Source organism: Odocoileus virginianus, chromosome 10 (genome assembly GCF_023699985.2).
Source record: "Odocoileus virginianus isolate 20LAN1187 ecotype Illinois chromosome 10, Ovbor_1.2, whole genome shotgun sequence".
NCBI classification, from domain to species: domain Eukaryota; kingdom Metazoa; phylum Chordata; class Mammalia; order Artiodactyla; family Cervidae; genus Odocoileus; species Odocoileus virginianus.
The window spans coordinates 27,820,763-27,847,233 of NC_069683.1; the positions used below are offsets into that span (position 1 = coordinate 27,820,763).

General features: G+C 40.8%; 2 protein-coding genes across 9 annotated transcripts in view; one reads left to right on the forward strand and one right to left on the reverse strand.

Moving 5' to 3' along the window:
- The window catches only part of XRRA1 (X-ray radiation resistance associated 1), a 67,724-nt gene extending 66,341 nt beyond the window's left edge, over positions 1-1,383 (forward strand). For all 8 annotated transcript variants that reach the window (XM_020879861.2, XM_070473249.1, XM_070473248.1 and 5 more), the window contains 3 exons: positions 95-210; positions 409-514; positions 907-1,383. In XM_020879861.2, coding sequence (XP_020735520.2) covers positions 95-210; positions 409-514; positions 907-1,160 — 476 coding nt within the window. In that variant the 3' untranslated portion in view covers positions 1,161-1,383. The remainder of the gene's footprint in view (positions 1-94; positions 211-408; positions 515-906) is intronic.
- Positions 1,384-5,344: 3,961 nt separating this feature from the next.
- Positions 5,345-26,471, reverse strand: part of RNF169 (ring finger protein 169) — an 82,429-nt gene continuing 61,302 nt past the window's right edge. Inside the window, exons 5-6 of the mRNA XM_070473253.1 lie at positions 10,524-10,623; positions 5,345-10,078 (exon numbers count right to left, since the gene is read on the reverse strand). Coding sequence (XP_070329354.1) covers positions 8,894-10,078; positions 10,524-10,623 — 1,285 coding nt within the window. The 3' untranslated portion in view covers positions 5,345-8,893. The remainder of the gene's footprint in view (positions 10,079-10,523; positions 10,624-26,471) is intronic.

The window sequence follows — 26,471 nt, forward strand, 5'->3', positions numbered from 1 at the left end:
CCAGGGCTGCTTTGAAATGGGGAATGAAGAAGTCAGGGGAGGCATCCAGGAGGAGGGGGATGTGCCTTGACTCGACCTCGTCCTTTTGACCTAGGAATCCAGAAGAATGCACAGGCCTTGCAGCACATGTTGAAACACCCGCTCGTGTACCGCTCCAGCAAGCCCAGGCTGGATACTCTGCAGAAACACTATGTTCCCAAGGAGAAGCGGGTACGCCTCCACCTCACTGCATGTGACCCGCCCCTGGGGGCCCTAAGGGACAGAAATGGCTCTCACTTGGGACCTTCAGGAGCCATGCTTTTCCCTGGTGCCCCCAGTTCGCCGCTGCCTGTTGTCGTGACTGTAGAGGAGGTGAGGCCACGCAAGTCTGAGCCTGTGCTAACACTCTGCTGTCTCACCTCCTGTCAGACCCAGAGGATCCCTATTCCGCCCCCAAGGAGGACTCGAGCCCAGCTGCTGGATGACATCCTCCTTCGCATGCGGGACACCCAGAACATCACAGAGGCGCCACTAGGTATGGCTCAGGCCCCCGTCCTCAGCAGCCAGGCTCTGAGGTCTAGCCGTTTACTCCCCTGCTGGGATAAGGCAGAGGGCTTGTGTCGGAGCAGGAAGGGCCCTTTAGAGCATCTGCCTGACCTTCCTGTGTGCAGATGGAGGAACTGAGCCTGAGTGCGGCAGAGAGCTGCCTGAAGGCACTCAGCATGTTACCAGCGGCTTGAGACAGATTCAGAAGGCAGTCCCTCTGGCCTTCTAGTGCCCAAGCTGGAGAGACCATTTTCAGGCCCTCAACATCCTCTTCCCACTCCATCCCACTTTATGGGGGTGCTCTGGGCCCAGTCCCTGCTGCTCTGGGATAGGTGGGACCCCAGGTGACCTGGGTGTCCCTCCTGGCTTTTCTCCCTACAGGAGCCGTCCTGCGCCAGCGGACAGAGCGGCGGCTGGTGAACCAGAAGCAGTTCCTGGAGGCCAAAAAGCTGCTGAAGGAGTTCCGTGCGCGCTACCGGCGGCTGGTGCGCTGCTCGCTGCGGTCAGTGTTTGGGACCACAGCGCCGCCCCAGGCCCACCCAGCACTGAGCAGGAGCCAGCCTAAGTTGGGCCACTTCCTCGAATTCATGGATGAATTCTACCAGGAGCCCACAGCCAGTGACTTGAAAGGCTAGGGCTGTGCACAGGGCCATGGGTGCCAACTAGCCTGTGCCCTGCACCCTTCACAAGGGTGCCACACCCTTGACCGCTCCTTGGGACGAGTTCAGGTCTCCAAGCTCTCCTCAGCCTTGCTTGCTGGCCACAGAGAGTGGTGAGCTGGTCAGGACCTCCACTTCCTGGGCCAGGCAGGAACCAGCACCTTGTCCAACAGCAATAAAGAGTGAGTGCATAGAGCAAGGTAGCCCTCATTCCTTTTTGGAGCCTGGGCCAGGTCATTTCACTGTGGGAAAGAGACCCCAGCTAATACAAATCCTTAAGAGTCCCATGGGAAACCTGCCTGAGTCACACAGGTGGTGACACTGTAATCCCTTAGAGCTGGGGTAAGCACTGAGACACAAAACGGTTGATGAAAGAGAGAAGCAGCACAGAAGCTAAGGCTCAGAGAGGTTAACTTGTGCACAGCCAGGTGTGTGCGCGCCAGCCAAGTGTGTGCGCGAGGGGGGACAGGTCCAATAGTGTGTGTCTGTGTTGGGAGCAGGGCTCAGGTGCAAAACTGAGGCCTCCAGGACCTTGAAATCCTTGAGGTTCTCTCTGCCAGGTCACCTTTTCCACTGTGATGGCAAATGGAAGGGAGAAGAGAGGACTGAGGATTTCCTTGTTACATGGACATCACCACAGAGTTGGGACAAGTTGAGGGAAGGGCTTACATGGAGTTTCCCAAGGTCTTCTAATCCAGGATGCAAACCAAAGTCCCATGTGCAAATACAGTGGGATGTGACTCTAAAACTGGGATGTGACTCTAAAACTGGACTGTGGACTGTGCAGGGTTAGCCTGGACTCAGGGTAAGCAAGCTAGTTCTGGTCAAGGCAGCCGAAAGGGCTGCTCCATTACTGTGCGTGCACAGTACTCTGCACCTACTGCAGAGGTGGGTCAGGAGGCGGCCACTCGGGGCTGAATTCTGGAGAGTGCTTTGGGGATGGACACTGGGCGTGACCTAGTCACCTGGCCAATGATTGCTCCTTGGACTGCTCTCCTGGAGGTGCCTACAAGCCAGACCTGGGGCAGGTCTGTAGTTCCCAGGGTCCAAGAAGCAGTGGCATAGAAATGAAGGATCCACGGCAAGGCACAAAGTCTCACAACCTAAGGTATAATTAAAGCGATTACAGAAGTAGTCTGGTTGCCACAGGTCTGTGGTGCAGTATCTGCTGTATCTTGAGTGTGAGACTATTAGGACACAAGTGTTTGCATGTTATCATACTCAACCACAGCCACAAACAGGCGGCCAGATACATGTTTACACCAAGCTGTCATACCAGACATACACATTCAAGTTCAGACAGTCTCATGCACGATCACACACATTCTCATAGACATACCAAGTTACGAAGTCAGTTACATCTCACTCACACAGGCACCTGGACCAATTCAGGTAATACCTACAGTGCTACCCTCCATGGCACTCCTGTGCTGGGGCCTGTTGCTGAATTGCCACATTGGATCACCCAGGCCCAAAACCACCCTTCTGCTAACATAAGGAAAGAGAACCCACCCCAACATTCATGCTGTAAACCTCACTAGGTTCGAATTCAGGAGATCTGGGATGCTCCCTTCAGTCAGAAACACCTATCAAACCATAAGCTCACAGGCCTGAAAGGCTCCTGAGAACATGCTGTCCCAGCTTCAAGGCAGGAAGTCTCTTGCCGTCTCCCCAGCAGACCACTGTCTGTGCTTGCACATCTAGTGACAGGAAGCTCATTCCCTCCAAACGCTGTTCCTTCCTTTGTTGGGAAAACTATTGGATGGCTCAAGTCATCAGGCTAAGCATCTGCCCAAGTCCCTCAGTAATCCTAACTCTGCTTTTTGGCCGAGAGCATATCTGCTCTCTCTGCCCAGTCAGGATCTAGATCAGATGCTCTTACCTTTCTGTTATTCCACATGGATACCATCTGAATAAACTGGTTTTCCTATAATTTTGAATGCTGAAGCAAGACATTACAATATGGGGCATCTTCTAGAGCAAAAATGGCACCAGAACTCATATACAGCCTACACTTAGCTCAGATTTGCTTGAGATTGCTCTCCAGAGATAAGACTTTGACTAGAAACAGAACATTCATGAGTTTGCTTTACTGTATTCTCAACTTGGGCCTCTCCTCAGCCTGGCAAACCTACATTGAGGAATGCACTTTAGTACTGTTCAAATAACACATCATCCCATTTAGTCTTGTGTGGGCAGAAGCTTTCCTGATAGGCATGCCCTGAGTCCTCTTTGTCAGAATGCTCTTTTTGAAGAGTTGGAGAGGAGGCACCTAGCAGGGGCACTGCCAAGGATCAAGGCACCTTTTGTGCTCTACTGCAGACAGCAGGTTGAATAAAACCAAAATCCAAACCATTTTCTTTCTGGGTAGAAGGCGATAAGGCCTTAAGGATAACTGTATGAAGAATTAAGAGTAAATAAATAGTACATCAGTCACACACAGACAAGAAAATCCATTAGTTGGCACTTCAGACAATCATATTTCCCTTACATAATTATCCATTCTCACTGGAACTTTTAAGGCTCTGCTGGAGGTTAAGGGTTGAACCACTGAACAAAAGCCCCTGCCCCCACTAGTGGCAGAGTGGGGAGAGGGCAGGGCCAACAAGGCAAGGGAGAATCTGCCACCATCTGGAGCCAGAGCCCAAAAGCTACTCTTGAGCTCTCACGGCTTGATCTTTGAGGAGTATACTCCCTTAATTATTTTTACCCTTTATTAAATGAGAGGAAAGGAAAAACAAGAAGCCTGGCCTTGCCTTGGCTTTGTGTCCAACTAGTTCTTAAGACCCCAGAAAAGGTAGAAAGGGAGGCACTCCAGTTTGAGGTTGCCTCCCACAACTACTGAGACAAGGTATTAAGGAAGCATTTACTCACAAAGCAAAGTGTGTAAATATTTTTCTTAGGGAAAAAATACTGATAATACATAGTACAATGTGCACATTCAGTCTTGGCATGTTTCCTTCATCCAATATAACCAGTTTCTAAACTGAAGACTTCTGTATATGTATCTTAGTGTGGATGACATGTGTCAGGATGCATTTCTGTATCATCTTTGGAGGACAGTCTTCAAGCAGCCTCTTTTTCTAGTATCCCACCCCTCAAAAAGCAGACCTGCTTCCTCATTGGCACAAGAATAAGTCATTCTCGTTGAGTCACAACATAAGTAGCTATATTTACTTCTAAAAGCCAAGCCCAATGACCAATCTGTGGGTTGATGAGAAATGGCTGGCCAAGAAAAATTAAGTCCCTATGGAGTTTTTGATTTTCAAAGAAGAATGAAGGGCTGACTGGGTTCTAATCCCTGGTAGTTAAAAATGACAGGCTGTTCAATCAAAATATATCACTTCCCAAGATTTCACGTTCACATTACTCACTATGGTTGGGGGGGGCGGGTTCCCTACCTGGATGTGTATTCAAGGGATCTGGGTACATTTTAATTCTATCTGAAAAAAAGCAGGAAGAAAAAGCTGTTAAAATAATCATTTGGATATCTCCTTCATTAGCAAATTGTGTGTGTGCGCAGCTTAGAGGACTTCATTCAGACCCTAGATAACTATAGTACAAAATATGACCCAGGGCACTGAACCCCAAGTTCCTTGTTTCTTAAAGAGAAGGAGGGCATCAGGTGGGATAGTGTGACTTGGGTAATTCCTATGCCCATTCCAGCTATATAACATTCTGTGATTATGATCCAGCCTTCATTTTTCTTCCCCTCCTTACCAGCTGGCCTTCCATCTTAATGGAAAGCCATGCAAGAAAAAGGAAAAAATCCCAAGTTGCTGCCAGCTTTGGTGAGAGGTCTGGTTCATGGGGAGGTTGGTAGGTTGCTAAGTTGAGATTTGAGTCTCCTCTGAACATGTCAGTGATCCACAACCTTCCTCATTTCTCGGGGCTTTATGCTAAAAGCAGCTCGTGGAGAACTGTAATTGTCCTATAATCGTGGGAGGAGAAAGATCATTCTCCTCTGGTAAAAGTACTTCAGAAACAGAAAGCAATATTGCAGTCAGGTTCACAGAACTGATGGGGGTATCTAAAATGTCCAAGGGTGCTGGATGATACCTTGAATGGGCCATCCAAGATCATCACTATGGCCCTTTATGAAACCATTAACAAACTCTCCAGCCACACATACATTCAAATACATTCCAAGAGACACTGAGTTCAAGAGCACAGACTGTCCTTTCCTTCTTTATATCCATGACCCCGCACAGGGTTGGCAAAAGTTCGAAACTCAGGAAATATCTGTCAAATGGAACAAAAAGGATGAGCAGCACAGCCTTCAGTCATCAGCTTCACCAGTCAAACCAGTGGCAGCTTTCCATCTTAGTCAGTTTGTAATCACATAGCAATTAATTAAGCAGCTTTAATCTCTTAAGGGCATTTTTCTTTAAGAGAAAATGAACAACAAAAAAAACACAGAAGGCATTCATCACTAGTGCTTCCTCCAGGCAAAAATTTAGAGATTCCATTTAAAAAAAATAAATGAAGCCATTTACAAAAGGTTTTCCTGGGAAACTTCAGCCAAAAAGAATCAACCTTCTAAAAAGAGGCAATTATATGAAAGGGGCCAGGGGCTGGATACATAATCCCCAAACTTGACATCAACCCAACAGGCCCAGGTAACTTCTTTCCAGCAAATACAATCAACGGATCATGAATATGTTCCCAAAGTATCTTGTTTAAAAGGGCTTCAAGCCCCATTCTCAGGAACCACGTTTTTTGGATTTCCCATTAGAATGACCTCCATCCTCCAACCTCTCATAACTTCCCCTTTAATAAGAAAAAACACAATCCATATACACAAAGAACAAAGTAAACAGAACATGGGAAATTTCTATGGTGAAGCAAATTCCAATGATTTGTGAGAAATGTTTGTTTTGTGAGATAGCGTCTTTCATTCTAGCTCACAAACCCTCCCCATCATTCTGTTTTCCTTCCATGTCTTTTTCTCTAAAGAATTCATGTCAAAAACAAAAAAAGAATTCATGTCAACAACTCCATTTGTGACCAACTTCACAATTAAGCAACAGGGGAGGGGAATTCTTTCAGAAAGAAGTATTCAGGTTTTAGTAGTTAAGTATGGGAAGCATGTTAAAATACAGATAATATCTTAGTGGTTTTACCCTCCTCCAAAGCCAGGAAGATGAAAGATTAAGCCTCTTCCTTCCTTAGCCTAAACTACTTTGCCTATATTTGAAGGACTGCTGCTCAGCTGGAAGTCTGGAAACAACTGTCAGTACCATTCAAGGCTCCACAGTAGGTGGTCACTAAACCGGATTCAGCTTTTGGAATATTCACGTAACAAATTTTCACTATGAAACCTGGCGCAAAACTTGTTGCTACTACTAAGCAATTTCTTAAAATGAAAGTATTACTTTGGGGAAATATTTAAAATATATATCTTTTCTATTAAAAATATTCATCTTTTTTTCCAAAAACTAAAATTAGCTCCAACTGAAAAGTGTTTTTCAAATTATTGGAGATGCAGAAAAAGGTGACAAGTGGAAAAATAAGTGTCTTTGCTACTACCAATGAGACTAGCCTTCCAATAACATTTACTAAGACTGAAAAGGAACTCCATGAAGTGGCAGTAACTGACGTCTTCTCTGAGGGCACTTAGTAAGTCACCGTCCCTATCCTCTACAGACTGCTACCAGCTTTTCTATCCTGGGCACCAATATGCACTCCAGCGGCCTTCGGAGGTCCTATGTTGCTGGGAGGACCTAAAACTGAAGTGGTATGAATATGAAGTAATGAGATTGGTGTATATTTTCTAAACACACATCTGCACATGTGCACGCACAGACACACAGAACACATATATTCAGGTGAGTGACACTCCCCACCAGTAGTCACTGAGGAGGTCCCACATATCTCAGTGATTACCCAGGTACTTCAGACATCTCTGGAACTCCTCTGGGAATGGTGTATGAGTTGCCCAAGAAAACGGCTCTGGCTGCGCCTCATTTCTGACTCCAAACCCGCTTGATAACTTACTTTCTCTTCCAAAGGTTCCCAATAGCTTCTGACTAGTTTCAAATTAAAATTCTCTTTCCTATAACCCAAAGATTAAAGAGAAGAAGGGAGGCAAATCTTCTAAGAATCAAAAGTAGGTGATACAGTAAATCCTTTGTGATCTGGATAAGTGAGTCATTGTTGTGAACCTTAGCTTCTGCCTTAGTAAGAGGAAGAAGCTGGAATAGACAACCATTAACGTCCTTTCCAGTTTGAATATAGATGTCTAGATGTCTCTAGACTTTGAGGACCGTTCCAGAAATGTTTTCACCAATGATGACATCATTGGAAAAACTGTGCAGCATTCAGCTGAGGCCACCGGAGGGGGACAATGTACACTGGGATATATAAGATCTGAAAGGTTTGTTAAAATGCCAGTCACATGACTTTATAGTAACAGCACATACATGCACAGGGAATGCCAGCCCACCAGATTCCCTAAAATCCTATCCTAATCCCTACTCTCAAGGAGGCCAGATAGGCAGAAGCACCAGGCACCACCAGAGATGCAAAGGACACGGTGTCACCTGCTAAGGAGAGGAAACCCCAAAGGTCCATGGGACTGAACTGACCAGCTGCACCAGCTAGACACCGTGTTTCCACAGTAGGGAGTCTCGGTACTGTTCTTGCTTGACTTCTGGGCAAATTTTTTGGATTTTAGAACACTGCAGATAACTCTTGTCCAAAAGGAGAGTAATAATGAGGTCCAATCATAGTTTTATCTAACAGAGTGGAACCCCAGGAAAACAAGGCTGTAAACTGGAGGGATGTGGATAACTGTACAGTATATGTTTACACTTCCAGTCAATCTCAATTATCTGCATGTGGATTTTGCACAATCAATATTCAAAGCCCAGCCAGTTTTCTCTAGGCTCCCCTGGTATGTCCTTGGATTGCTGTCCATTATGGCAACCTCTTAAGTGTGAAAAAAATCCATGGGATTTGTTGTCGGGAGACCCAGCTATCAGTCTGGGCTATGTATGCCCTTAGTAGTTGAGAGAACCTGAACGTCTGCAATGCAGTTTCATCATCAAAAACAGACTAATACCACTTACATATGAGGTCTCCTGAAAAGACCAAATTAAACAATGACTATGAATGTGGTCTGTCAACTATATAGTATTAATCAAATGTTATTTTTTTAAACAAGGAATGTGAATTAACTTTTGTAGAAGCATAAAAACTGATTTCATTAGGTATATTTACTTGAAGCAAAGCTAAGAAGGGGGAACACAATCTTTTCGGATCTGCCAAAGAACTACACTGTTGCACTTCTTGGGGGGGAGGAAAAAAGATGGAACTAATTTTTATCTGCAAGGCTGATTTAAAACACCACCTGCTGAAAGAAGTCAGGAGGTCTATCAATGTAAGAAGGCATCCCCTTTCTCCTCTACCATCTAACCCTGGCCACTCTGCTCCTGAATCTCATGCCAAGCAGGTGCTGCCAGATTTGGCCTGCATGCCCAAGGGGTGGGCCACCCTAGGGAGTGAGGAGTGCTTCTGGCCTGGGTCACAGTGAGGCAGAGACTGAGTTCCCTTGGATATAGTCTACAAAGGCCCCGAAACCTCTCAGAATCATATTTGACAGTGTTTTGCCATTAATTAAAACCCAAAGTGAGAACACTCATTTCTTCATCGTAAATGATCGAGCTCAAAGACCTCTGAGAAAAACAGGTAACACTGTTCATCAGGTGCTACTTGGCCCCCGCCATGCTACTGGACCGCAGGAGATACTGATCCACGCTTCCTTTTCGCCGACTCACAGTCCGCCTCTCGTTGTCAAACATGCGCTGCAACTGCAGAGCCAGCTGCCGGTCCTCTTCCTCTTGCTGCAATTTCTGCTCCATCTCTCGCAGCACTGGGTCTGTTGGGGCCAGACCCAGCTCACCACTGCTTTGTCGCAGTTTCTTAAGGGAGCCATTTTGTTCCAAGTGCTTGGTCTTACAGCGTCTTTTCCTGCCCCGACGCAAAGAAGGAAGTGGCTCCTCACCTAGGTTGTCTGCCAGAACACCATTAGGCAGATCAAAATGATTCACTGTCTTCAACTGTTTCTTTGTTTTGAGGACCCCACCCAAAACACTGTTTTTAGGTAGCACTGAGTTAACTGCCGAGATTTTCATAGTTGCTGTTATACAGGTTTTATCTAACTTGGCATCTGGGGATGACCCTGACCTTTCCAGCTGCTCTCTCTCCAAAGAAGTCCCACTGGCCCCCACTGGGAGTTCTGAAGAGCAGCAGGTTTCCAATGGGATCTCAGTGTTCTTTTTACAGTCACCACCCTGTTCTGCTTTTGTCTGGCTAGAAGAGGAGAAATAATCAAGGTCAGGGGCGGTAGGTCCTGTACACTCAGAGAGAACTTGCCCACTGGACAGTCTTGTATTTAAAGCCAGAAGAGGCTTCTCCTTGCTAGACTGGGTAACTTCAGAGACCAGTAAGTCATCCCCTGTTTCTGGAGCCAGGGAGGTGAGGGTGGCTTTTGAAAGGGTCTTTTTGATCTGCCGCTCCTGAAAGATCTGCTCCCACTTTTTGAGGATCCGTGGACTAGCCTCATAAGAAGTCTGCTTCTGCAGGCTTCTGTTTAGGTTGCGGGGTGTTGATTTGATGATGAGGGGACTCAGCACGCGGCCATCAGGGAGCCTCTTGGGAGGAGTACACGGTGAGCAGACAATGGGCTTGAAATGGTTTAGTTCTTCTGAGATACTGTCGTTACTCTCAGGGCTGATAGAGCGTTCTGGCTTATGTAAGGAAGCTAAGGATGACAGGGAGCTGAAGGGCAGACGTTTTTCAATGGTTAAGTCAGGGGCCGAGAGGCAGCGGTTGTTTTGGGTGGACAAGAGGACGCCAATGATGGGGTTGGAGGTCGGGGTCATGGTTGTGACCTAAAAGAGATTAAAAAGATTATGTATACATAATTTTTTTCTTCATCATTCCTTCTTGATGGTAGAGGGGTAGAGAAGAGAAAGATAAGAAAAGAGATAAAGGGTGATACAAACCTAAGAAATGTAGAAAATCCCTAATTTAGAGTGCACCCACCATTTAGAGAAATTCCTACACATGAAAGAAACAATGAGATTGAAAATCTTTATGAAAAAACCTCATCTAGAATTTTTAAGAAGGTTTTTCTAGGAGCCCTCATTCTACCTATCTTCAAACTCTACCTTCAAACTCTCTTCCTTCACATCTGTTTTGTAAAATTCTCCAACATAATTAGTTTGGCTAGGATCCATTGTGCCTCTTCTCTGAAATCGTTCTTTTGCGGCCATGTGCAGGAGGTTATGGGATGGGATGAAAGAGCCCCAGAAGAAGCCTGTGTCTGAGGTCTACCTTGGCTTTGCTGGTTGGGGCTGCTCTGAGTCTGCTCTTTGCTCTGTCCTGACCGGTGTCACTGCAGCTCTGACTCCTTTCCATCTTGGAATTTAGGTTCCTAAAAAAGAATAGACAAATAGTCAACCATAGCCTATGACTGCTAAGGAAAAAAAAGATGACAATCTCTTCTGTGCTTTCAAAGCTATGCAGCGATAACAGAAAATATATTAATTAACAAAATAATTCTAAGAACAAATCCTGTCCAAAGAGAGAGTTCTCCAGAGAGGACATTTGGTTTAAGCCTTTGTTTCCAAACTTAGATCCTGCCTAAATAACACAAAACCAAAGGCTATTTCACTCATGCTTAGAGAAATGTAGGGGCACCTCACCTTCATTAATAAAATGAATACACGGACTTCCCTGGTGGTCCAGTGGATAAGAATCTGCCTTCCAATGCAGGGGATGCAGGTCTGATCCCCTGTCAGGGAACTAAGATCTCATATGCCTCAGGGCAACTAAGCCCATGTACTGCAACAAGAGCCCAAGCTCCACAAGAGAAGCCCCTGTGTGCACAACTAGACAAAGCCTACGCACTGCAAGTAAGAGCCAGTGCAGCCAAAAAATAATTTTAAAAAATAATCATTTAAAAAATAGGATGGATACAGTATTAAATCATGTTTAGAAACATTTTTCTTTCCTTTGCTTAGGCCCAGACCTCTTCTCAAGCAATCTTAAATCATCCATGAAACAAATATTTAAGTACTTAAAAAACACATAGCAATGCACTAGATTCCCATGTAGGGAATAAAAATTAAATATACTCTCTCCCTTTATCTACTACATTTAAGCTTCCAAAGGCCTATATCCTGGTGATTAAGAGATTTCAAGATCACAAGATTTGTCTTGTGTATTATGATTTTACAATGCAAACCAAAGACCAAAGTAGCTATATGATAACACTGATCTTACTGTGTAACAGCTCTACTCAACAAGCATTTAACATAAACTTACTATATGCCAGTCACCTATGAGCACTATCTGGGCACTGGAAATACAGAAAAGAATGAGGTACAGTCTAGGTCTTCAAGGAATCAGTCTAGTGGAGCGGACAAACAATTCAATGTAACACAGTGAAATGGTACAATGAAAAATTATGCCTAATAATTTTGCCTAATAATGGCATAAAAGAGTTATTAATTAATTACCTGGGATGGAGTGAGAACAGGGTTGGAAAAGCCTTCAGTGGCATATATATTTTGAAGGATAAGTAAGAATTTACCAGAAGACAAGGTGGACACTTAGCCATGTAGATGATCCCAAACAGAAATTATTTCATTGAGTGATTTTATTTAGCTCTGGAATGGAATAGTCATATCTACTCTTTTGAGCTAGAAATTTAAAATTTTACGATAGCAGGCTAGTTCAGAGAAAACTTACAAAGGACGTAATGAGGTACATGTTCTCTCCCAATTTGGGACCAGTCTGTTGTCCCATGTCCAGTTCTAACGGTTGCTTCTTGACCTGCATACAGATTTCTCAGGAGGCAGGTCAGGTGGTCTGATATTCCCATCTCTTGAAGAATTTTCCACGGTTTGTTATGATCCACACAGTCAAAGGCTTTGGCATAGTCAATAAAGCAGAAATAGATGTTTTTCTGGAACTCTCTTGCTTTTTCAATGATCCAACAGATGTTGGCAATTTGATCTCTGGTTCCTCTGCCTTTTCTAGATCCAGCTTGAACATCTTGAAGTTCTTGGTTCATGTACTATTAAAGCCTGGCTTGCAGAATTTTGAGTATTACTTTGCTAGTATGTGAGATAAGACCAGTTGTGCAGTAGTTTGAGCATTCTTTGGCATTGCATTTCTTTGGGATTGGAATGAAAACTGATCTTTTCCAGTCCTGTGGCCACTGCTGAGTTTTCCAAATTTGCTGGTGTATTGAGTACAGCACTTTCACAGCATCATCTTTCAGGATTTGAAGTAGCTCAACTGAAATTCCATCACCTCCACTAGTTTTGTTCATAGTGATGCTTCCTAAGGCCCACTTGACTTCACATTCCAGGATGTCTGGCTCTAGGTGGATGATCACACCATCATGGCTGTCTGGGTCATGGTCTTTTTTGTATAGTTCTTCTCTGTATTCTTGCCACCTCTTCTTAATATCTTCTGCTTCTGTTAGGTCCATACCATTTCTATGCTTTATCGTGCCCATCTTTGCATGAAATGTTCCCTTGGTACCTCTAATTTTCTTGAAGAGATCTCTAGTCTTTCCCATTTTATTGTTTTCCTCTATTTCTTTGCATTGATCACTTAGGAAGCCTTTCTTATCTCTCCTTGCTATTCTTTGGAACTCTGCATTCAGATGTATATATCTTTCCTTTTCTCCTTTGACTTTTGCTTCTTTTCTCAGCTATTTGTAAGGCCTCCTCAGATGACCATTTTGCCTTTTTGCATTTCTTTTTCTTGGGAATGGTCTTGATCACTGCCTCCTGTACAATGTCACGAACCTCCATCCATAGTTCTTCAGGCACTCTATCAGATCTAATTCCTTGAATCTATTTGTCACTCCCACTGTATAACTGTAAGGGATTTGATTTAGGTCATCCCTGAATGGTCTAGTAGTTTTCCCTACTTTCTTCAATTTAAGCCTGATTTTGCAATAAGGAGTTCATGATCTGAGCCACAGTCAGCTCCCAGTCTTGTTTTTGCTGATTATATAGAGCTTCTCGACATCTTCGGCTGCAAAGAATATAATCAGTCTGATTTCAGTGTTGACCATCTGGTGATGTCCATGTGTAGAGTCTTCTCTCGTGTTGGAAGAGGGTGTTTGCTGTGACCAGTGTGTTCTCTTTCCAAAACTCTTTTAAGCCTTTGCCCTGCTTCATTTTGTACTCCAAGGCCAAACTTGCCTGTTACTCCAGGTATCTCTTGAGGCCAAACTTGCCTGTTAATTCCAGGTATCTCTTGACTTCCTACTTTTGCATTCCAGTCGCCTATGATGAAAAGGACATCTTCAGGGAGGCCTGGTGTGCTGCAGGCCATGGGATCACAGAGTCGGACACGACTCAGCAACTGAACTGAACTGAACTAGAAGGTCTTGTAGGTCTTCACAGAACTGTTGAACTTCAACTTCTTTGGCATTAGTGGTGGGGGGCATAGACTTGAATTACTGTGATACTGAATAGTTTGCCTTGAAAACAAACAGAGATCATTCTGTCATTTTTGAGATTGCACCCAAGTACTGCACTTTGGACTCTTCTGTTGACTGCGAGGGCTACTCCATTTCTTCTAAGGGATTCTTGCCCACAGTAGTAGATATAATGGTTACCTAAATTAAATTTGCCCATTCTGGTCCATTTTAGATCACTGATTCCTACAATGCCGATGTTCACTCTTGCCATCTCCTGTTTGACCACTTCCAATTTACCTTGTTTCATGGACCTAACATTTCAGGTTCCTATGCAATATTCTTCTTTATAGCATTGAACTTTACTTCCATCACCAGTCACATCCATAATTGCCTGTTGTTTTTGCTTTGGCTCAGCATCTTCATTCTTTCTGAAGCTATTTCTGCACTCTTCTCCAGTAGCATACTGGGCACCTACCGACCTGTGGAGTTCATCTTTCAGTGTCATATCTTTTTGCCTTTTCATACTGTTCATGGGGTTCTCAAGGCAAGAATACTGAAGTGGTTTGCCATTCCCTTTTCCTGGTTAAATTTACTCATAACAATTCTGTTTTTGTTTTTTGTTTTTTATGCTACTGCAAGATAAAATTGCTTTCCTAATTATATTTTCACAGTGTTCACTGCTAATATAAAAAATGCAGCTGATTTCTGTGCGGTGTTCTTGCATCCTGCAACCTTCCTAAATTTGTTTATTAGCTCTAATAGTTTTTTCATGAATTCCTTAGGATTTTCTATGAATAATACCATATCATCTGCGAACAGAGATGTGAAAGGAAGAATACTTCCTCCTTTGCAATCAGGATGCTTTTCTTTCACAGTTTTACTGAGCTGTGTTTGACATATATTGTATAAGTTTAAGGTGTACAAATTGTTAGCATTTGATACATGCACATTGTGAAAGGATTCCATGGCAAGGTTAGTTAACACCTCCATCACCTTACGTAATTACCATTTATTCTGAGGGGTGAAGAACATTTAAGACCCACTCTCTTAGCAGCTTTCAAACACATAAATGCAGTATTGTTAAGTATAATCACCTTGCTGTACATTAGATGCCTAGAACCTATTCACCTTAGAATTGGAAGTTTATACCCTGTGACCAACATTTCCCCATTTCCTCTGCCTTCTGCCAACCCCCATTATACTCTGTTTTTATGAGTTTGGCTTTTAAAGATTCCATATGTAATTGACATACAATATTTGTCTTCCACTCTGACTTAACTTTGCTTAGCACAATGCCCTCAAGGTCCATCCACACCGTTGAAAATGGCAGAATTTTCTTATTTCTCATGTCTGAGTAATATTATATATACATATATGTATCTCACATTTTCTTTATCCATTCATCCATGGACGGACACTTGAAGATTGTTTCCATGTCTTAGCTATTATGAATAATGATGCAATGAATATAGGAGTGCAGATATCTCTTCAAGATTCTGATTTCATTTCTTTGTGAATATACCCAGAAGTGGAATTGCTGGATCATGTGGTAGTTGGAATGTTTGCTTTTGAATTATATAAGTACCTTAGATATTTTGGATATTAATCCTTTATCAAATATATGATTTGCAAATATTTTCTCCCATTCCATAGGTCACCTTTTCATTTTGCTGTTTCTTTTGCTGTGCATAAGTTTTTTTAGTTTGATGCAGTTCCACTGACATTTGCTTTTGTTGCTTAGTGTCATCTCCAAAAAATGATTGCCAGACAATGTCAAGGAGCTTTCTTTAAGGGGTTCTACCCGTTCAGGTCTTATTGGTTAAAAGTTTAATCTATTTCAAGTTAATTTTTATGAGTGATATAAAATAGGGGCCCAATTTCACTTCTTTCCCTGCAATTTTCCAGTTTTCCCCAGCACCATTTATTGAAGAAACCATCCTTTCTCCATTGAGTTTTTTTGGCTCTCTTGTCTCATATTAGTTGACTGTATATGCATGGCCTATTACTGAACTCATTGGTTAGCTCTAATTAGTTTTTTGGTGGAATCTTTAGGATTTTCTTTTCTTTAGGATGATATAAGATGATATCATCATAAACAAGAACAATTTTACTGCTTCCTTTCCAATTTGGATGCCTTTTATTTGTTTTTCTTCCTTAACTGCTACAGTTGGGACTTCCAGGACTATAGTGAATAGGAGTGGTGAGAGTGGGCACCCTTGTTTTGCTCCTAATCATAGAGGAAAATCTTCAAACCTTTCACTCATGAGTATGATGTCACCTGTGGCCTTGTCATATATGGCCTGTATTTGTGTGCTCCTTCTATACCCAATTTGTTGAGAATTTTTATCATGAAAAGATGTTTGTATTTTGCTGAACACTTTTTCTGCATTAAGATCTTACAATTTTCATTTTTCATTCTAAACAATGTTCATTTTTCATTCTATCAATGTAGTATATCACATATATTGATTTACCTATGTTGAACCACCCTTGTGACCCAAGGGTAAAACTAGTTGATCATGGTGTGAGATTCTTCCAATGTGTTGCTGAATTTAGTTTGCTAATAGTTTGTTTGGAATATTTATATCTGTATTAATCAGGGATATTGACATCTAGTTTTCTTTTCTTATAGTATCTTTATTTGGCTTTGGTATCAGGGTAATGCTGGGTTCATAAAGTGAATTAGGGAGTGTTCCCTCCCCTACAGTTTTTTGGAAAAGTTAGAGAACGGTCAGCATATTAATTCTTCTTTAAATGTTTGGTAGAATTCACCAGGGAAACCTTCTGGTCCTGAGTTTTTCTTTGTTGGGAGGTATTTTACTACTGATTCAATTTCATTACTCATTATATATCTATTCAGATTTTCAATTTCTTCATAATTCAATCTTGGTAGGTTGCATGTTTTTAAGAATTCATCCATTTCTTCTAGGTAATCTAATTTGTTGGCATATAATTGTTCACAGTAGTTTGTTGGGATCCTTTGTACTTCTGCGGTATCGAGTGTGATGTCTCCTTTCACATTTCTGATTTTTTTTTTTTTTTTGAGTCTTTTCCCCCTTAGTTAGCCTAACTAAAAGTTTAGTTTCTTTTCAAAATATCAGCTCTTGGTTTCACTGGTCTTTTCAATTGTTTTCCTGGTCTCCATTTATTTCTGCTCTGGTATTTGTTATTTCCTTCCTTCTGCAATCTTAGGCTTAATTTGCTCTTCTTCTTCTAGTTCTTAGAGGTATAAAGTTAGATTGTTTATTTGAGCTCTTTCTTTTCCTTAATAGGTCTTCCCTGGTGACTCCATTGGTAAAGAGTCTGCCTGCAATGTGGGAGACTGGGGTTTAGTGCCTGGGTTGGGAAGATCCCCTGGAGAAGGAAATGGCAGTCCACCCCAGTATTCTTGCCTGGAGAATTCCATGGACAGAAGAGCCTGGTGGGTTACAGTCCATGGGCTCACAAAGAGTTGGACACAACTGAGTGTCTTAACGCTTTCAGCTTCACTTTTTTCTTAATATAGGTGTTTATCACTATATACATCCCTCTTAGAACTGCTTTTGGTGCATCCCATGCATTTTGGTATGCTGTGTTTCCACTTTTGCTTCTTTCAAGGTATTTTTTATTTCTCTTTTAATTTCTTCTTTGGCTAACAGGTTGTTCAGGAGCATGCAGTTTATCTCCCTTTATTTGTGAATTTTCCAGTTTTCCTCCTCTTATTCATTTTGAGTTTCATACCATTCTGGTCAGAAAAGATACTATGTATGATTTCAACCTTCTTAAATTTGCTGACCTGCTTTGTGACTTATATGATCTATCCTACAGAATATTCCATATGCACTTGAGAAGAATGTGTATTCTGTTGTTGGGTGGAATGTTCTATATATGTCTGTTTGGCTCATTTGGTCTAAAATATAGTTCAGTTGCAACATTTCCTTATTGATTTTCTGTCTGGGTGATCTATCCATTGTTGAAAGTAGAGCGCTGAAGTCCTCTACTAATATTTGTATTGTTGTCTATTTCTCCCATTGGATCTGTTAGTACGTGCTTAAAATATTTAGGTGCTCCAATTTTGGGTACATATATGTTTATGATTATTTTATCTTCTTGATAAATTGACCCCTTTTACATTATGTAATGCCTTTTTGTCTGCTATTACCATTTTTGGCTTAAAGTCCATTTGTCTGATATTAAAATAGTTATTCCCATTCTCTTTTCTCACTTTGGTTTTCATTTGTATAAAGTATCTCTTCCCATCCTTTTCACTTACAGCCTACCTGTATCAGCAGAGCTAAAATAAGCCTCTTATAGGCAGTATAAAGTTGAGTCTTGTTTCTTTATTCAACTTGCCACTGTATGTCTTGTGATTGGAGAATATACTTCATTTACAGTTAAGAGTAATTATTGATAGGTAAAGATTTACTAATGCCATCTGAGTCAGTTCCTAGTAGTTCTGTACTTGTCTTTCTTCTTTAGCCTTCTCTTGTGGCCTGCCTTTGTGAACTGATAATTTTCTATAAAAGTAGGCTTTGACTTCTTTGTATTTTTTGTGACTTTACTGTAGGTTTTTGCTTTGTGGTTATCATGAGGTCTACATAAAACACAGATATGAGAGCCTATTTTATGCTTGATAACAACTTATCTTCAATCATGTACAAAACTTTATGCTTTTACTCTCCATTTTGTTTCTGATGTCACAAAACACTTCATGTCTTTTTATATTGTGTATTCATCAATTAGTTTAGCCATAGTTATTTTTCATCACTCTTGTCCTTTTAACATTTATACTAGAGTTAAGTGGTTAATTGAGAACTTCCCAGGTGGCTCAGTGGTAAGTGATTAATGAGGACAGTCTGCCTGCCAACACAGGAGATGCAGGTTTGATCCCTGGGGCAGGAAGATGCCCTGGAGAAGGAAATAGCAATCCACTCCAGTATTCTTGCCTGGAAAATCCCATGGACAGAGGAGGCTGGTGGGCTGCAGTCCATGGGGTCGGAAAGAGTCAGACACAACTTAGTGACTAAACAATAACAATAAATGTTAACACATCACCATGTTACATTATTATTCTTAATCCTAACCCCTCCCAGCTAGTGACTGTTCTAATGTTTAGATCAGAACATTTCTACAATGATAGTTTTATCAAAGGGGCAGTGAGGGGTGTTTCCTTGGAACTAATGAACCAACCTGACATCAGTTTTCCTTATAATTAGTAACCTCCCTTTCTCTCTGGTTGTGAAGACCACTGCCGTGTCCTGCCCACTATCTGCTGCACACAGTGGGATGTCACTCTAGTACCTTGCTTCAGACATGGAAGATCCCTCTTTAATCCCATTAAACTACTCATGTCTGTATTGCTGCCTCTGGGCTCTTCAGTCTTGAGGCAGGGCAAATACAGGCTTGCAGACCTACTGGGTACAGCTCAACAGACACTGGGAGCATGCACAGGGAGCTGACCACAGGGTGGGAGCATGTGTGAATGAGGCATGTGGAACCACAGGACAACGGGGAGAGGTATCCCCAGTGGCTTCTGGGTGATGTCTGTAATGTAATTAGTAAGAGCTTCATCTCTTTAAAACCCTCTGGAGTCCTATCTACTGCTTTCCCAACCTCTTCCTTCTGCTCAGTCATAGAGCTCAAGATTCAATACCCTGATTGAGGCAGGAGACAAATGGGCTTCATCTACAGTTGGAGCCTTTTAATTGGAGAGTTTATTTACATTTAATGTTGATTACCGATAAGGAAGGACTTCTGCCACTTTTCTATTTGTTTTCTACATGTCTTATACCATTTTTATTCCATAATGCCACCAATAATTCTTTTGTGTTAGATATCTCCTACTGTAACCATTTTGATTTTCTTCTTATTTAACTATATGTGTTATTTTCTTAGTGGTTGCCCCAGGGATTACAATTAACATCTTATTTGAAAACAATATTTCAAATGAATACCGACTCAATTTCAATAGCATATATAAGCTTTTTTCCTATATAACTCTACTCCCCCAATGTTGTTGTTATCACATGAAGGTCACAAAAATCATGAGTGTGAAAATATTGTGGAAACTATCAACATAACATATAGATATTACTATTTCAGTATTTGGTCAGATTAAGAGGCTTCGATACTGGCTGTGAACAGTCAGCAGTAAACTTGATAATGTTCCTAAGATTTAAGAGCTCAAACAATACCTCTGCTAAAACAGGAGAAGTAACTACATCTCCCACCTTTGTGCACATCCATTTCTATATTCCCAAGCCCTAACAAGTACCTGGAACACAGTGAATATGTTTAATAAATTTCTTACAAGTGAATAAAAATATGTACAGAAATACCTATGACCTCCTTAAGGAAAGGATAGAAAACCTCAATATTTATTAGGAATCTATTATCCGTCAGGTATTGTGTGTTTTAAATATATTATATCTCATTTAAACCATATGGAAACCCTGTAAACCAGCATCCCCAATTTTATAGATAAAGAACTGAAGGAAGTGATTTTTTTTTCCAGGTCACACAGCTGAAACCAAAGTTTAACATGAATCTCCAAAATTCTAAGGCATGTGCTGTTTCTACCTCAGCATACTGATCTTAACAGTCTGCTCTAGTCTGCCACAGATCCAGCATATCTAGGGAAGTTCTCTTTTCCAAACACATAATGAAGTCGTAAACAAGAGAAAGCAGCATTGTCTGAAAGGTTACTAGCTTTCCACTGCCAAGGGACCAGATGGTTTCTGGGATGTCTAGTTAAGCTAAAAATACCCACAACCACAATGAATCTGACTTACAAACAAAGAAGAGGAGGAGCAGCCAGTGTAAACATGCAGCTGGAAAGCTAGAAGATTTAAAGCTTATAGAACACTGCTTACAGGGTTTTCAAATGGTAATACATGATATAAAACATGAGATGGCTCATGTTATTAACTGCTTACTCATCACTCTCTCACACATACCCATACCACATTAGTTTCTTCCTGCCCCCCCCACCCCACATTATTTTATTAATCAAACTCTCTGGCCTGGCAGAGCTGAGTCCCACCAAGAAGCTGAAGGCAAGAGAGGACCCTCCTCCCAGCCCCTAACCTGATGTGTGAGGCCCCTCACCCCAATACATACGTACTTGAGTAAAAGCAGCAGCAGCTTCCTAGGGCCCAACTGTAGCTGCCATGCACCCAGAAATGGGCAAGATTTTGTTACAATCCTTCCCTTGAATATTTATTACTGGGTTATCTGCCTTGTGTACACTAGCATTCTTTTTAAGTGTACAATTTAATGGTTTAAGTATATTCACAGAATTATTTAACCATTACAATTTTAGAACATTTCTATCACCTCATAAAGAAACCTCATACCCTGTAGCTATCACTCCTAAACCCCCGCTTCTCCTCCAGCACTAAGCAACCACTGACCCACTTTCTGTCTGTCTGTATTTGCCTACTATGGACACACTGCTATTTGTTTGCTGATGGATGGGACCATTGTTTCCACAGCTACATTTCAAAAGTAATGCAAAAGGATTTGAATTCCCTCAAACAACAGGATAACTGGGCAGCTTCTTAGCCAACTCTATACAACTTTGTGGTTTTTTAGAACAAGACAACGTATAAATTATTTAAACAAACAGAAAGGAGGAAGCTCTCTGTTACAAAGGTAGATTATTTCAAGACAAAGATCTAAGTGGAGAGTCTTTTGTCATAGGATTCTGACAATGGTTTGCTAGAAAGAGCACAGGTTTGTGGAGTCAAGAGAGACCTGAGTTCCAATTTCATCTCTGTCACTTTACTGAGGTGAGAAGTTCTAAGGCGAATTGCTTAATCTCTTTGAACTGTATTTACCTTAGCTGAAAAATAAGAATGTTAGAAATCTTACAGGATTAATGCAGGAGCTAAAGGAAATGAGGTATGTAAAGTACTGAATATGGTAGGAAGACCTGGGAGAAAGCTAGTTCCCTGATGCTACTTGTCACCATCCTGCCATATCCCTCTGAAAACCATCAGTATATTCCTATTTTAGTGTGATAGAGAGGTTCAGTTCAGTTCAGTTTTTGCTACACCTTGGACTGCAACACGCCAGGCTTCCCTGTCCATTACCAACTCCCAGAGCTTATTTAAACTCATGTCTATTGAGTCAGTGATACCTTCCAACCATCTCATCCTCTGTTGTCCCCTTCTCCTCCTGCCCTCAATCCTTCCTATCATCAGGGGCTTTTCCAATGAGTCAGTTCTTTGTATCAGGTGGCCAAAGTATTGGAGTTTCAGCTTCAGCATCAGTTCTTCCAATGAATATTCCAAACTGATTTCCTTTAGGATGGACTGGTTGGATCTCCTTGCAGTCCAAGGGACTCTCAAGAGTCTTCTCCAACACCTTCAAAAACATCAACTCTTTGGCATTCAGTTTTCTTTATAGTCCAACTCTCACATCCATATATTAACACTGGAAAAACCATAGCCTTGACTAGACGGACCTTTATTGGCAAAGTAATGTCTCTGCTTTTTAATTGCTGTCTAGCTTGGTCATAATTCTTCCAAGGAGTAAGCATCTTTTAATTTCATGGCTGCAGTCACCATCTGCAGTGATTTTGAAGCCCAAAAAAAACAAAGTCTGACACTATTTCCACTGTTTCCCCATCTATTTGCCATGAAGTGATGAAACTGGATGCCATGACCTTAGTTTTCTGAATGCTGAATTTTAAGCCAACTTTTTCACTCTCCTCTTTCCCTTTCATCAAGAGGCTCTTTAGTTCTTCATCACTTTCTTCCATAAATGTGGTATCATCTGCATATCTGAGGTTATTGATATTTCTTCCGGACAGAGAGATTACTGACACCTCTAAAACCTACTACTTAAGTTCCACATCACTTCTCCTTAGGCTATCTTTCTTTTCCAACTGTAGCTGCCATGCCTACATGAAAGCCATACTTTTAACAAGATTTGTCCTCTTAACCAGTTCATCTACTTGATTTCTATTCTTTTAGCCCTCCCCCAACACACACACATGTACATACACACATGCACACATACACACACGATCTGCCCTAGACCATCATTAAGCCTTATGGTTTCTTTTAAATCACTACCTCAGTTTTCTCTCATTGTCTCCTTTCCCTGACAGTTAATTGTTTGGACTATTCTCCACATATAACTTGCTAAATCCTATCCTGAGATTTTTATAGAACTCACCAACTGCCCTTACCCCTTCCATTTCATGCCCTGGCCACATTTCCTCCACCCTTTAAAACCCTACTTTAAGTCACTTCTAGATACTTCAATCTTGGAGGTGAAAAGAATCTTAAATCATTCAGTGAAATCCCCTGCCCAGCAAGCAAAAAGTAGGGCATAACAACCTGTATTTTACATAAATCATATAGAATGAGGTCAACTGATTTTACTCAAGCTCACACTATTTCCCTAAAACCTCCCAAGACTGGCTTCTCCATCCTCACACCTCTCTGGCTTGTCTCTTTTCATCAGTTCTAAAGTTAGTCCTCCAGTATCACACCATTTATGTGTCTGGTATCTGTCAGCTGAAAGAGTTCATATTTTCATGTGTTTGTTTTAAAAATGAGGAACAAGTCAGGATAGTTTAATTCATCCCAACACTAACTGGGCATGCAGTTATTATGACTGACTCAGGAGTCAGTCTCTGTCTCTCTCTTCTTACACATATACCTTACAGGAAGCACAGACACTACAAGGTTCTTTTGCTGAGCCCCACTCTGAACCACAAACTTAGGCTTAAGGTATCGGAACATGAGCAAACAAAATAATGTAGTGATTTCTACTTAATTAAGGTCTAATTATGACTTTAGTATAATACAGACTTTTCTCTTACAGAATCTATAAAAGGATCCCCATAAGCTACTGCTAATGCATTAAAGGGAAAAGTTAACTATATAGTATAAAAGCTTTATCAGTGTGGTCACTAGTTCCCCCCCACCCAAATCCCATATTAATCCTATAGAATCTACTCTAAACAACAGCCACCAGCCAATCTGTTTCCTCCACAACTCCCAGAGTCCTCTCCTAGAGACCCTGCAAGTTTGACAATTCTGACAAAAAGCGTCCTTTAACCTACCCACAGGCACAAAGACCTATATCATTAAACATTTCACAAGTATTTACTGAACCTCTACTGTGGGCCAGGTACTGTACTGCCACTGCTTGCCAAGGATTTAAAGTCTAGTGGGAAAGTGACTTTATAAGCGATTTTATAAAAATAGGGATCTATAAGAAGGTCATGGGGGACAAAAGAGTACAGTGGAAAGAGCCAAGAAATCTAAGTTCTAACTCATCGTCCTTCTATTCTAGCAGTCTAAGATTTGGCAAGTCATGTTTTCTTGCTGGCCTTTAGTCTTTTCACTCTGAAATAAAGGAATTAGATAAGACAATATTTATGATCCTTTTCAGCTCTAGGTTCTAAAAGAAGATAACAAAATAGTGGCAGCAATATTCACTGAAGCCTTAACATACGCCAGAAATCTCACTAGGCACCATTTGCGTCACTTACAGTTTTGTACAGCAGTGAAGGCAATACTGCCTCACTTTCCTTTTTTCATTTTTTAAACTGGAAGGAGGATAAACAATTTGACAATATTTTTTTTTAATGCTTATATCCTATTTCCCAAGTAGAAGTTTAAGTGATTTACAGTAAAAATATGTAAAAACTGAGCCTTAATAAAGACCACATTAAGAAATAAATATGAGAAGAATATACCAAATGTTATTTTTGAAAATTATATGTCATGTTGTAAGGCCATGATGACCGAACTGAAAACTCTGCCATAATCCTAAACTTTTTGACAGCCAAAGCACAGAGGAAAATGGAACTGGACATGTAGCTCTTAGAAAAGACACTGGCTGAACAGAGAACGTTTTTCCAGATTGAGCTTTTAGTATAACTTGCAATCATGTTTTTATTTTTGATTCTTCAAGTGGTAAAGAGAGTATGAGGAATGAAGGGAAATAAATTTAAACAAACAACAAACCAGTTTTTCAGATATCTAAAATAAGACCTTAACTTTATGATTTATATCTTATGGTTCAAGTTATTAAATATTTTCAATTCACATATATTTTATTATTAACCTAGAGATGACCTTGGGTTAACTATTACTCTACTTGCCGATTTGAAAGAAGCTTCATTTTCAAAGAGCTATAGGACTTTATTAATAGTGTAGCAAAGCATTCTTTGTTTTGAACGTTTCAAATGCAAATAGTCTGAGCTGCTCTCCCAAGATTCAGCCACAAGCTATTGATGGACTTCTTCCAAATAACCATCCTACCAGGCCTACTCGCTTACCTCCATGCTTCTGGGCTTAAGCAAGAAAAGTTTAAAAAAAAAAAAAAAGAAAGAAAAGTTTATAGAGTAGATAAGTAAAATAAATGCAGATTAATTTGATTTAAATACAGATGTTAAAAAAAACTTTAAAACTTTTACAAATGAACTCTTGTTAGGAAACAAACTTGAAGAGAAAGCCTATTCTTTAGCTGTTGCTTACCAGATAGAAAAAAATGTATTTGAAATATTCCCAAACTATTACTAATGCTAATTCCTTTTTACTTGTGCCAAAACATATAACATAAAAGTTACCATTTTAACCATTTTAAATTCAGAGGCACACTGTTATGCAACCATCACCATGCTAATTCTTTTTTAATATATCCATAAACTTCATCTCAGTGTCAGCACTAACAACTCCACACTACTTTCCTAAATATCGTTTAAAATTGAAACAATATTTTCTTAACTAAGAAATAAAACATGTTGACTCAATAAGAGATGCAGTTCACAGTATTACCATAATAGATTTTCCAACCTTAAGTTTCCATGACATCAACAAATTATTTCCTAAAAAGATAACCATACCAACCAAATCCAATTAAGTTTTTTTTCAATTGTACTAGTAATTGAACTCAGCCCACAACCTTGGATATTTGGAGGAAAATGCTGAAATTCATAAATGTATAATATGACTGTAAACCTCTCTTAACAATAAAATGTTAAGTCAATATTTTCCTATAAATTAAGCCCATTGTGACTCAATGTTACAAACTAAGAGAAAGGATGAGCCAAGGAGCAGGAAAAGAAGATGTACTACAGATATTCCAGAGCCACACATAATCAGAAGCACACCCCTTGGTATATAGACTTTACATTTTGCCCTTCAGAGAAGAATTTTCAAAGTTTCTTGCTAGGCATTTCTAAGTAACGATATTAACCTCCTCATCACTTTAAAAGAATGAATTACAAGAGCAGAGATCAGAATTGGTAATAAGCAGTTCACCGATACAATGTCTACTCCAATTAACTGGGGCAATTCGGCCTTGACATCGTTTGGGGGTTTTAATAAAATTTCCTTTTTTTCCAAGTAATTTCAAATGAAGAGATGTTAATTGACTAATCACAGATTGCCTAGAGCAACATTATATTGTTTCAGGGGATATTTATTGTAACTAGACTGGAATTAATAATATGATCTTTTTCTCTTTTTCAGTAGATCCCTCTAATAATCATTAAGATATATCTGCTATAAATGGGGAAAAGTTCTATATAAATATTCTGCAGCTAACAATTCTTAGTCAAGCAATCTTGAATTTTTTTAACTTTACAGAGCATCTATATTTCAAGCACATATGCACAAAGCAAGAGTTTCATCATCACCATAAATGGTTAAGTACACTGGCTTACACATTATATACTGGGTCCTTATTACATCAGTCAAACTTCAGTAGCTGTAATACAGTGGCCATTCAACAAATTTCAAATGAATGAATAAACAGTTTAGGAAACAGCCTTCCTGGAAGGAGTTACCATTACCCAGAGAAAAGAAGGCATTTAAGGGAAGGAGAAGTTT